This window comes from Oncorhynchus clarkii, chromosome 9 (genome assembly GCF_045791955.1).
Source record: "Oncorhynchus clarkii lewisi isolate Uvic-CL-2024 chromosome 9, UVic_Ocla_1.0, whole genome shotgun sequence".
Lineage (NCBI taxonomy): Eukaryota > Metazoa > Chordata > Actinopteri > Salmoniformes > Salmonidae > Oncorhynchus > Oncorhynchus clarkii.
Genome location: NC_092155.1, coordinates 69,860,992 through 69,873,308, shown reverse-complemented (window position 1 = coordinate 69,873,308; position 12,317 = coordinate 69,860,992). Strand labels below are relative to the sequence as shown.

General features: G+C 43.1%; 1 protein-coding gene across 1 annotated transcript in view; it reads left to right on the top strand.

Moving 5' to 3' along the window:
- LOC139416866 (sodium channel protein type 8 subunit alpha-like) overlaps positions 1 to 8,409 on the top strand; it is an 81,640-nt gene extending 73,231 nt beyond the window's left edge. The window contains exons 24-25 of the mRNA XM_071166012.1: positions 42 to 312; positions 4,931 to 8,409. Of these exons, the coding sequence (XP_071022113.1) occupies positions 42 to 312; positions 4,931 to 6,081 (1,422 nt within the window). The 3' untranslated portion in view covers positions 6,082 to 8,409. The remainder of the gene's footprint in view (positions 1 to 41; positions 313 to 4,930) is intronic.
- Positions 8,410 to 12,317: the final 3,908 nt, after the last annotated feature.

The following is a 12,317-nucleotide window of genomic DNA, read 5'->3' as shown; positions in this document are numbered from 1 at the left end:
TGTGTGCATGGTGCCTTGTTGTTGTCTCCTTGTCTCCACAGAACAAGATCCAAGGGTTGGTGTTTGACTTTGTGACCCAGCAAGTGTTCGACATCTCCATTATGATGTTGATCTGCCTCAACATGGTCACCATGATGGTGGAGACAGACGACCAGTCGGATGAGACGGAGAACATCCTCTATTGGGTCAACTTCATCTTCATCGTGGCATTCACCACCGAGTTCGTCCTGAAACTTTTCGCCCTGCGCCACTACTACTTCACCAATGGCTGGAACGTGTTCGACACGGTCGTCGTCGTCCTGTCCATCGCGGGTGAGTGGAGTGGGGCTGTGTCTAAAGTGGCACCCTCTTCCTTATTTAGTGCACTAAATTTTGACCAGGACTCATAGGACTCTGGTCAAATGTAGGTCACTGTATTGGGAAGGAATAGGGTGCCATTTTGGGCGCATACTGTACAAAACCATGGTCATAGAAAGCCTCCGTAGACTCAGCCAGACTTTGGTTTATCTACTGAGTACTCTTTTTTTAATGTTACGTTTATTTAACTAGGCAAGTCAATTAAAAACAAATTCTCATTTACAATGACGGCCTACACCAGCCAAACCCGGACGACGCTGGGCCAATTGTGCGCCGCCTTATGGGACTCCCAATCACGGCCGGTTGTGATACAGACTGGATTCGAACCAGGGTGTCTGTAGTGATGCCTCTAGCACTAAGATGCTGTTCCTTAGACTGCTATGCCACTCAGGAGCATAGACAGTGTATCTTTCATACACAGTATATTTGGGATTTCCTATCAAACAGATCAATAAATTACAGGTCTTGGATCTTACTTCGATCACTCTTTTGTTGCTGAGAATTTTCCTGCACCACAGGAAATGCAGATAAGCTTTGTGATTTACATAAATTCACTGAAAACCCACACTAACTGACTTGCCTAGTTAAATAAAGGTAAAATAAAACAGCGTACCGCATACAAATGGCAGAAACACATAGAACAGAACTGATTTAAGATGTCTTTGGTACATAATTGGTCTAGCCTATACTGCAAAATGTAACTAATTTGAGTAATCGCCTTTGGGTGTGGACTGTATTATTATGCATACTGGATGGACTGGTTACCTGATGCTATGCTCCAAAATGAGTCTGGGAGAGAACGTATAGCCCTAGGCAATGCTGTTGGTTCATTGATTGTGCAGGGCAGCTTACAGTTAGCCTACAATTAGTGCATTTGTATTTTATTTTGAATAGTCTAGTAATTAATTGGGTGACACATTACCTTTAGCTATACAGAATATCTCAGCACCGTGCGTTTCCATCTCCTCCTCTCTGCCCTTTAACCTTTCTCGAACGCGCAGACGGCCTGTCAAATAATTTTGTGAAATATGTTTAGTTGCAAAAACATATTACTATTGATGTTCCCGAACAGGTTTCATTTGGTTTCCCAAATGAAGCACTGGGTAGCTGCAGGAACAATGTTGTAGAGCCCATGGCATGCAGAGTTCTGGTGGAATATCACCTGTCGGGCAGCGAGAGCATGCTCCTCAAACAGAAATATCACCTGTCAGGCAGCAAGAGGCAGGAATATCACCTGTCGGGCAGTGAGAGCATGCTCCTCAAACGGGAATATCACCTGTCAGGCAGTGAGAGCATGCTCCTCAAACAGGAATATCACCTGTCGGGCAGTGAGAGCATGCTCCTCAAACAGGAATATCACCTGTCAGGCAGTGAGAGCATGCTCCTCAAACAGGAATATCACCTGTCAGGCAGTGAGAGCATGATCCTCAAACAGGAATATCACCTGTCGGGCAGTGAGAGCATGCTCCTCAAACAGGAATATCACCTGTCAGGCAGTGAGAGCATGCTCCTCAAACAGGAATATCACCTGTCAGGCAGTGAGAGCATGCTCCTCAAACAGGAATATCACCTGTCAGGCAGTGAGAGCATGCTCCTCAAACAGGAATATCACCTGTCAGGCAGTGAGAGCATGCTCCTCAAACAGGAATATCACCTGTCGGGCAGTGAGAGCATGCTCCTCAAACAGGAATATCACCTGTCGGGCAGTGAGAGCATGCTCCTCAAACAGGAATATCACCTGTCAGGCAGTGAGAGCATGCTCCTCAAACAGGAATATCACCTGTCAGGCAGTGAGAGCATGCTCCTCAAACAGGAATATCACCTGTCGGGCAGTGAGAGCATGCTCCTCAAACAGGAATATCACCTGTCGGGCAGTGAGAGCATGCTCCTCAAACAGGAATATCACCTGTCGGGCAGTGAGAGCATGCTCCTCAAACAGGAATATCACCTGTCGGGCAGTGAGAGCATGCTCCTCAAAGAGGAATATCACCTGTCGGGCAGTGAGAGCATGCTCCTCAAACAGGAATATCACCTGTCGGGCAGTGAGAGCATGCTCCTCAAACAGTTAATGCGTGGAGTGAAATAAGTCTTCTTTATATTTATTTCTCAAAGCACATGACCCACTATATAATTAAAGTAGCCTACAAAACTAGGAAAGCACATGACCCACTATATAACTGAAGTAGCCTACAAAACTAGGAAAGCACATGACCCACTATATAACTGAAGTAGCCTACAAAACTAGGAAAGCACATGACCCACTATATAACTGAAGTAGCCTACAAAACTAGGAAAGCACATGACCCACTATATAATTGAAGTAGCCTACAAAACTAGGAAAGCACATGACCCACTATATAACTGAAGTAGCCTACAAAACTAGGAAAGCACATGACCCACTATATAATTGAAGTAGCCTACAAAACTAGGAAAGCACATGACCCACTATATAACTGAAGTAGCCTACAAAACTAGGAAAGCACATGACCCACTATATAACTGAAGTAGCCTACAAAACTAGGAAAGCACATGACCCACTATATAACTGAAGTAGCCTACAAAACTAGGAAAGCACATGACCCACTATATAACTGAAGTAGCCTACAAAACTAGGAAAGCACATGACCCACTATATAACTGAAGTAGCCTACAAAACTAGGAAAGCACATGACCCACTATATAACTGAAGTAGCCTACAAAATGGGCTGGTAGGAAAGCACATGACCCACTATATAACTGAAGTAGCCTACAAAACTAGGAAAGCACATGACCCACTATATAACTGAAGTAGCCTACAAAACTAGGAAAGCACATGACCCACTATATAACTGAAGTAGCCTACAAAACTAGGAAAGCACATGACCCACTATATAACTGAAGTAGCCTACAAAACTAGGAAAGCACATGACCCACTATATAACTGAAGTAGCCTACAAAACTAGGAAAGCACATGACCCACTATATAACTGAAGTAGCCTACAAAACTAGGAAAGCACATGACCCACTATATAACTGAAGTAGCCTTCGGCCGGTAGGAAAGCACATGACCCACTATATAATTGAAGTAGCCTACAAAACTAGGAAAGCACATGACCCACTATATAACTGAAGTAGCCTACAAAACTAGGAAAGCACATGACCCACTATATAACTGAAGTAGCCTACAAAACTAGGAAAGCACATGACCCACTATATAACTGAAGTAGCCTACAAAACTAGGAAAGCACATGACCCACTATATAACTGAAGTAGCCTACAAAACTAGGAAAGCACATGACCCACTATATAACTGAAGTAGCCTACAAAATGGGCTGGTAGGAAAGCACATGACCCACTATATAACTGAAGTAGCCTACAAAACTAGGAAAGCACATGACCCACTATATAACTGAAGTAGCCTACAAAACTAGGAAAGCACATGACCCACTATATAACTGAAGTAGCCTACAAAACTAGGAAAGCACATGACCCACTATATAACTGAAGTAGCCTACAAAACTAGGAAAGCACATGACCCACTATATAACTGAAGTAGCCTACAAAACTAGGAAAGCACATGACCCACTATATAACTGAAGTAGCCTACAAAACTAGGAAAGCACATGACCCACTATATAACTGAAGTAGCCTACAAAACTAGGAAAGCACATGACCCACTATATAACTGAAGTAGCCTTCGGCCGGTAGGAAAGCACATGACCCACTATATAACTGAAGTAGCCTACAGAACGGGCTGGTAGGAAAGCACATGACCCACTATATAACTGAAGTAGCCTACTTCCGGTAGGAAAGCGGGCGGCCTCCATTCGCTATTTGACTGCATACAAAGGACATTTACAGTATTTTCCCCCTGCTCTGTTCCTTCCCATTTGGGCCATTCTACATCTAAACTAATGTTGCATATGAATAAAGACAAGATTAAATTGAGAATATATGATCACTTGATGAGAAAACAGCTGTGCAGCCTGAGGCAAGGAACAGAGCACCACTTTCTTGCTACTTTCTCAAATCATCGGTAGTCTATAGTCACATTATGCTGCCCCTATATGTTTTGATTCTCAGGTTTGTATCATTGACAACTATAGTTGCCAAATAACTCAAAATCTAGCAGACATATAGGACCTGTTTCAAATGATCACTTTTATGCTCAACATAGCTTCTTAATATGCGCACTCGCATGGAGCATAGATAACATAGATAACATAGCACTACAGTAGCCCAACTCATATTCTGTTCTTCTGAAAAAAAATATTCATATCATAATGTTTCTTTAGACCTGACTAAAATATATAATGGATATATTGTGATGGTGTATATTACATTTATTTATTATATTTTTTAAAATGTAGATGTTACAAACGCACCCATCAAAGGCTTGTAATGCATGGAGGCCTACAGATGCTAAACATGTTTCATGTTGTTAATTAACAATCAATTACAGTGAGATCGGCAGTCTTTTGCATGACAATAACCGGCTGACAAAATGTCATGACTGCCACAGCCCTAGTTGAGTCATGTCTGCTAACTTTGTTGTCCCTGGGTGTCTTGTCTCCTCCACCCTCTTCCTCCACAGGCATGTTCCTGGCTGACATCATTGAGAAGTACTTCGTATCGCCGACCCTCTTCAGGGTCATCCGATTGGCTCGAATCGGCCGCATCCTGCGTCTGATCAAAGGGGCCAAGGGGATACGGACTTTACTCTTCGCCTTGATGATGTCACTTCCTGCCCTGTTCAACATCGGCCTCCTGCTCTTCCTGGTGATGTTCATCTTCAGCATCTTCGGAATGTCCAACTTTGGCTACGTCAAACACGGGGCCGGGATAGACGACATGTATAACTTTGAGACCTTCGGGAACAGCATGATCTGCTTATTCATGATCACCACGTCTGCAGGCTGGGATGGTCTCTTGCTCCCCATCCTCAACTACCCTCCTGACTGCGACTCAACCATGGAGAACCCAGGTGCACCGTCTACAGGCAACTGCGGCAACCCCTCAGTCGGCATATTTTTCTTTGTGATGTATATCATTATTTCCTTCCTTGTCGTAGTCAATATGTACATCGCCATCATCTTAGAGAATTTCAGTGTAGCGACAGAAGAGAGCGCCGACCCGCTCAGTGAAGACGACTTTGAGACCTTCTATGAAATCTGGGAGAAATTTGACCCCGCCGCTTCCCAGTTCATCACCTTCGCAAAGCTGGGTGACTTCGCAGACACCCTGGAGCACCCTCTCCGCATTCCCAAACCCAACACCATCGAGCTGATCGCCATGGACATGCCCATGGTTAGCGGCGACCGCATCCACTGCCTGGACATCCTGTTTGCCTTCACCAAGCGTGTGCTGGGCGACAGTGGCGAGCTGGACATGCTACGCACGCAGATGGAGGAGCGCTTCGTGCAGGCCAACCCCTCCAAGGTGTCATACGAGCCCATCACCACGACACTGCGCCGGCGCCAGGAGGACATATCCGCACGCTGCATCCAAAAAGCCTACCGCGCTCACCTCCTCAAACGGGGCTTCATCTGCAAGTGCAGGCCCAAGACCAAGCTGGAGAACGGAGGGACCAACAACCAGGAGAAGAAAGAGAGCACAGCCTCCACCGCCTCTCTTCCCTCGTACGACAGCGTGACCAAACCTGACAAGGAGAAACAGGAAGAGAACGAGGGAGAGATGAGAGAGAAGGACAGAAATCAAAAAGATGAGCGGGAATCTAAATTTTAGTCAGGGTTCAGTGACTGTCATTATTACAATACTACACACAGCCAGAAGGGACTCTGAGCCCAATAAACAGACAAATGTATAAAAAATATAATTTGCAAGTTTAAAAAAATGTACGAAAACTACACTTTTTTTTTACAGACTTCAATTTAACACAAAATTAAGGATCGAGATTCGGCGTTGGATAGTTAGGGTCAGTTGAAGCAAAACACAGATGGCGATGTACATGTTGCCCACGATAAGAATTTAGTTAGGACACCATTATTATCACTAAAGGATTTTACTGCCTGATGATAAATGTCTTCTTTATTTCTTGGAAATAATGTGAGGAAGAACAACGATAATATAAATAATTATCAATAATAACTCAATAATAGTGTGCCCGCCATTGGCATTCTATATATTCAAATATATGTTCAGGATCATCGAAAAGAAGGGAGAAACCTCTGCAAAAAAGATGGAGGGAGATTTATTGGCGCAAAAGAGTCTCTGACTGCCAGTACCCTGTGTGGACGAGCCCCTGCAGCGAAATGTCCACCACTATGGGAGCACCTCAGGAGAGGAACGGGACGGAACCTATGTTACAGAACCTTCTAGAACTGTTCTACTACGCAGTCTGACATGGTCTCTGTAACATCCACTTCCTGCACTGTCGTTCTTATCAAGTTTTAAAGACGAAGAATGAACGTTTGGAGAAAGAAAGAAAACAGAACAGCAGACAAAGTTTTTACTTTGTCAGTTTGTGCTGAAAATACTTTTATCTTTACATTATTTGAACAGCAAAAAAAATGAGAACAAATAACATTTAGCCCATGTCACACTGGTCTCTTTTCATCTTCTCTCGCTTAGTTATACTAACATTATGAAAAATACATTTCATACATGGGCTTTCATACTGTCACACTGGGTAGGGGGCACAAGTCAGTGTTTAGACTTGGGCTGAAGAAGGGTGGGGACTCGCTCTGACCGACTGAGTCTCAGATAAATGATTGTGCTCGTTCAATGCATAGATATGACTTGCATGAAGGCATGTTTTCATCAGGAATCATGCATGATGTAATCATAGTCCACGAGACACTAATTATCTTACTACTCTAATGGCTCGACCATACGTTTGAGGCAGTCCACTGGAAAAATGTTTATGAGAAATAGAACTGGAAAATGACTGATATATATATGACACAAATATGTCTATATATACAATATTGACGGAATAAAGTGGTGTGACCTACCGTTCACTATAATGTTGCTTTTCAACTGCCAGACCGATCTTTTTATGACGCCCATTTGGGATTTTAATTGAGTATGTAGTTACACCCTCAGAGGCAAACCTCTATTCTGGCACATTTATGAAAAACACAAAGTAGAATTTGATTAGATTTGTTTCTGAGCGGGACAAGCATAGTTGCTGCTGAGTTCTATCAGGAATATATCTTCAGAATAAGAATGAGGATGCACAGATTTCAAAGACACTTTTCAGACCGTTCTAAAGAAACCTAATCAGGGTCTTATTAAGAGACCCTGGTTTTTACGTCAAATGTTTACTACCTTTACCTTTGTTGCTACGGTTACCACCCTTACCTGTGGTCTCCAACCAACTCCCTCTTGTTGTTGTGGCAGTACGAACAGGCAATGTTTGATGCCATATCCTGTATATCCATATCCTGTATATCCATATCCTGTATATCCATATCCTGTATATCCATATCCTTCACAGATCAATGTCAGTTAAAATTCTATAATTCTCCTCCAATGCTTTGTCTGTCTGCGGACAGGGAAGAGTGAGACATGTATCAGTGGTACTGTAGGAGGATGATGGGAGATGTTGAAACAGCTGATATACTGATGCTTCCATAGATCCTTTCTTCTGGTTTTTATTTGATTCACTTCTGTCCTCTGTCACTCCGTCAGTTCCCTGTTAGACTATCGTTCACTGTGGCCCAGTGGCATGTCGATAGACACTATGAGTTTCCAGCTCTGAAGTATGTAGATGTCCTCTGATCCAATGCAATCCTTCTCAGAAGAAAGCTTGAATTTCAAGCAGTGAGAATGTATGTGGCATAGTAGTTTGTATCCCAGAGAAAAAGCTGCCGATTTTGCCCCTGTAAGTCGCTCTGGATAAAACCGTCTTCTAAATGACTAAATGTAAATGTAAAATGTAGTTCATCTATAAAGCAGCATAGACACATACAAGTGACATAGAAGTACGAGTGTACATAGAGGGGACCATGGAGGGTACATAGAGGGGACCATGGAGGGTACATATAGGGGACCATGGATGGTACATAGAGGGAACCATGGAGGGTACATAGAGGGGACCATGGAGGGTACATAGAGGGAACCATGGAGAGTACATAGAGGGGGCCATGGGGGGTACATAGAGGGAACCATGGAGGGTACATAGAGGGAACCATGGAGGGTACATAGAGGGGACCGTGGAGGGTACATAGAGGGGACCATGGAGGGGACCATGGAGGGTACATAGAGGGGACCATGGAGGGTACATAGAGGGGACCGTGGAGGGTACATAGAGGGGACCGTGGAGGGTACATAGAGGGGACCATGGAGGGTACATAGAGCAGCAGGACATGCTCAGCCACTCCTGGCATGATGTACTAAAGGACTGAAAGACGGTCGGCCATAGAAGGCTTAAGGGTCGTACAGTGGAGAATAAAAATATATCTGATTGGATAGACTTATTCAGGGAGGTGGGGATGGTATAACAAAGGACCAAAGGAGAGACTTAACAGAACCTCTCCTGGACCCTCCACAGTTTCTAGCCTGACTGCCATGAATGAAAATGATCAGAGAAAGTCAAGATGCCAAGCGGGAGCAGCAGGGAAAATAGTGCTTATGCCTTCAGCAGGAGTGAGTGCTGAAAGTCCCATGTTTGTCAGTATATCATTGCGCTTTGTGGGACCTCTTCAACACTGCGTATAGTGTGTGGATGTTGGACCCAGGCTTGCATCATCATGTCATGTGCTAGCAGGCTATTATTTGATTGGTCACCTAGCTGTCTGTTTGATAAATGAAGAATCTGCCTGGGGATGTAAGGAGGTCAAAGTGACGTGACCCGTCCAACCGTCGTTTCCCACAGATCTTCTCTGTCTCTGCAGAATCAAATTCAATTAGACTTTTATCAGATAGGCCTCGTATGATCAACTCGTATCAAGTCATGATTCATGATTCACAGTAGAATCGTGCCTTTAAGAAAACGTGAGGCAGCTTTGAAGCTACTCAAATTAAACGAGAGCGAGCGCTAGGCTAGGCTGGGCCAAAGAGATGATTTAGATCCCTGTGAGTGACAGGCAGGTGAGACAAGTCGAGACATAACAATAACAGCTCCTCTAAAAGGTGTTTGCAACTTTTTTTTCCCCACACAGGAGTGATGTAATGGTCGTTCATCTATACAAACAAACAAACAAACGGATGCCTGGTCAGACAACAACATAGTATCTAGGGATGCACCATTGAAGCCATTATGGTGTGTTGAACACTACCTGATATCCCCATGTTTGTCTATTATTACTATCTAGAGGTCTGTTTACAATATAAAGACATGTCTACAGATTATGTCCGTCTGCTTGACTGCTGCACACTTAAAACCAAATACATTCCCGATTTGATCGATCAATGACGTTACAACCATAAGAGCAAACAATGCCATCCAGTTTCAGCCCGTGCTCATTTTGGATGTCATGTTTTAGATGAATGATGTATCGATCAGTGAATTTACTTGGAGAAATAAAATCAATAAAAATAAGAAATATACATGTATGTGCAGTGCGGGCTATGATGACACAATCACTGAAAAATAACTTTTTAAAAGAAACTATAAATAATGTACTATATTCTTTTATTTTATCGGCATGCTTTGTTGTGTTTTTTGTAAATACTGAATTTTAAAGAGCTACCACTAATAATCTAAAATGAAACAATAACAGTATAGAACGACTTCCAGATGTGCCCTTTGACACATTTGTTCCTTTTGGGATTTTCTGTTGACACTTTTCACTTTGAATGAAATATAGATATTATACAATACACAAAGAAATAGACATCTATACATATATATGTCTATATGTACAGTGCCTCTTTTCCACATATTGTTATGTTACAGCCTTATTCTACAATTGATTACATCGTCCCCTCCATCAGTCTACACACAATACCCCATAATAAAAAAGCAAAAACAGGTTTTTAGAAAATTTTGCTAATTTATTTAAAATAAAAACTTAAAGTCTTCAGACCCTTTACTCAGTATTTTGTTGAAGCACCTTTGGCAGTGATTACAGCCTTGATTATTTTGGGGTATGATGCTACAAGCTTGGCCCACCTGTATTTGTTGAGTTATTCCCATTCTTCTCTGCAGATCCTCTCAAGCTCTGTCAGTTTGGATGGGGAGCGTCGCTGCACAGCTATTTTCAGGTCTCTCCAGAGATGTTCAATCTGTTTCAAGTCCGGGCTCTGGCTGGGACACTCAAGGACATTCAGAGACTTGTCCCGAAGCCACTTCTGCATTGTCTTGGCTGTGTGCTTAGAGTCGTTGTCCTATTGGAAGGTGAACCTTCACCCCACTCTGAGGTCCTGAGCGCTCTGGTGCAGGTTTTCATCAAGGATCTCTCTGTACTTTGCTCCACTCATCTTTCCCTCAATCCTGACCAGTCTCCCTGTCCCTGTCGCTGCTAAACATGCACCCAGCATGATGCTGCCACCACCCTGCTTCACCCTAGGGATGGTGCCTGGTTTCCTCCAGACGTGACGCTTCACATTCAGGCCAAAGAGTTCAATCTTGGTTTCATCAGACCAGATAATCTTGTTTCTCATGGTCTGAGAGTCTTTAGGTGCCTTTTGGCAAACTCCAAGTGGGCTGTTATGTGCCTTTTACTGAAGAGTGGTTTCCGTCTGGCCACTCTACCATAAAGGCCTGATTGGTGGAGTGCTGCAGAGATGGTTGTCCTTCTGGAAAGTTCCTCTCCATAGAGGAACTCTCGAGTTCTTGGTCTCCTCCCTGACCAAGGCCCTTCGCCACCGATTGCTCAGTTTGGCCGGGCGGCCAGCTCTAGGAAGAATCTTGGTGGTTCCAAACTTCTTCCATTTAAGAATGGTGGAGGGCACTGTGTTCTTGGGACCTTCAATGCTGCATCATTTTTTTGGTACCCGTCCCCAGATCTGTGCCTTGTCACAATCCTGTCTCTCTACGGACAATTTATTTGACTTTGTAGCTTGGTTGTTGCTCTGACATGCACTGCCAACTGTGGGACCTTATGTAGACAGGTGTGTACCTTTCCAAATCATGTCCAATCAATTTAATTATCCACAGTTGAACTCCAATCAAGTTGTAGAAACATCTCAAGGATGATCAATGGAAACAGGATGCACCTGAGCTCAACTTCGAGTCTCATAGCAAAGGGTCTGAATACTTATGTAAATAAGGTCTTTTTTAACATTTTTATAAATGTGCAAAAATTTTGAAGAACCTGTTTTCGCTTTGACATTATGGGGTATATTGTGTGTAGATTGCTGATTTTTTAAATATTTTTATTATTATCCATTTTAGAATAAGGCTGTAACGTAACAAAATGTGGAAAAAGTCAAGGGATCTGAATACTTTCCGAAAGCCCTGTATATACATATTACAAAATAACACTGTTTGTTTGTCACATTTGATTGATGTGTAACACGTTCAGTCTAAAACTGGTTGGTAATTCAGCACCCTACTGTATGTGTTGGGAAATAGCGGATACATTGTCACTGGAGCTGCTGCCATGATATTACCATGATGATGAGAGGTTTATGCTAACAGCACATTTCCCACTTTTCTGCAAACTTGTCAAACTTTTTTCAACTGCAATCAATAAACAAACACACACATACACATTCACACAGACACACAGCAATTCAACCTGACTAATCAGTCATTTGTCCAAATTAGATAGTCCGTTGGGTGTGACTGCCTCTTCCAGTGAAGATGGCGTCTATCCCAACCAAGACCTAGTATCTACTCATACATCCACAAGGCCTAAAATAACTAGTATCTATAGATACATCCAAGGCCTAAAATACCTAGTATCTACCCATACATCCACAAGGCCTAAAAGACCTAGTATCTACCCATACATCCACAAGGCCTAAAAGACCTAGTATCTACCCATACATCCACAAGGCCTAAAAGACCTAGTATCTATAGATACATCCAAGGCCTAAAATACCTAGTATCTACCCATACATCCACAAGG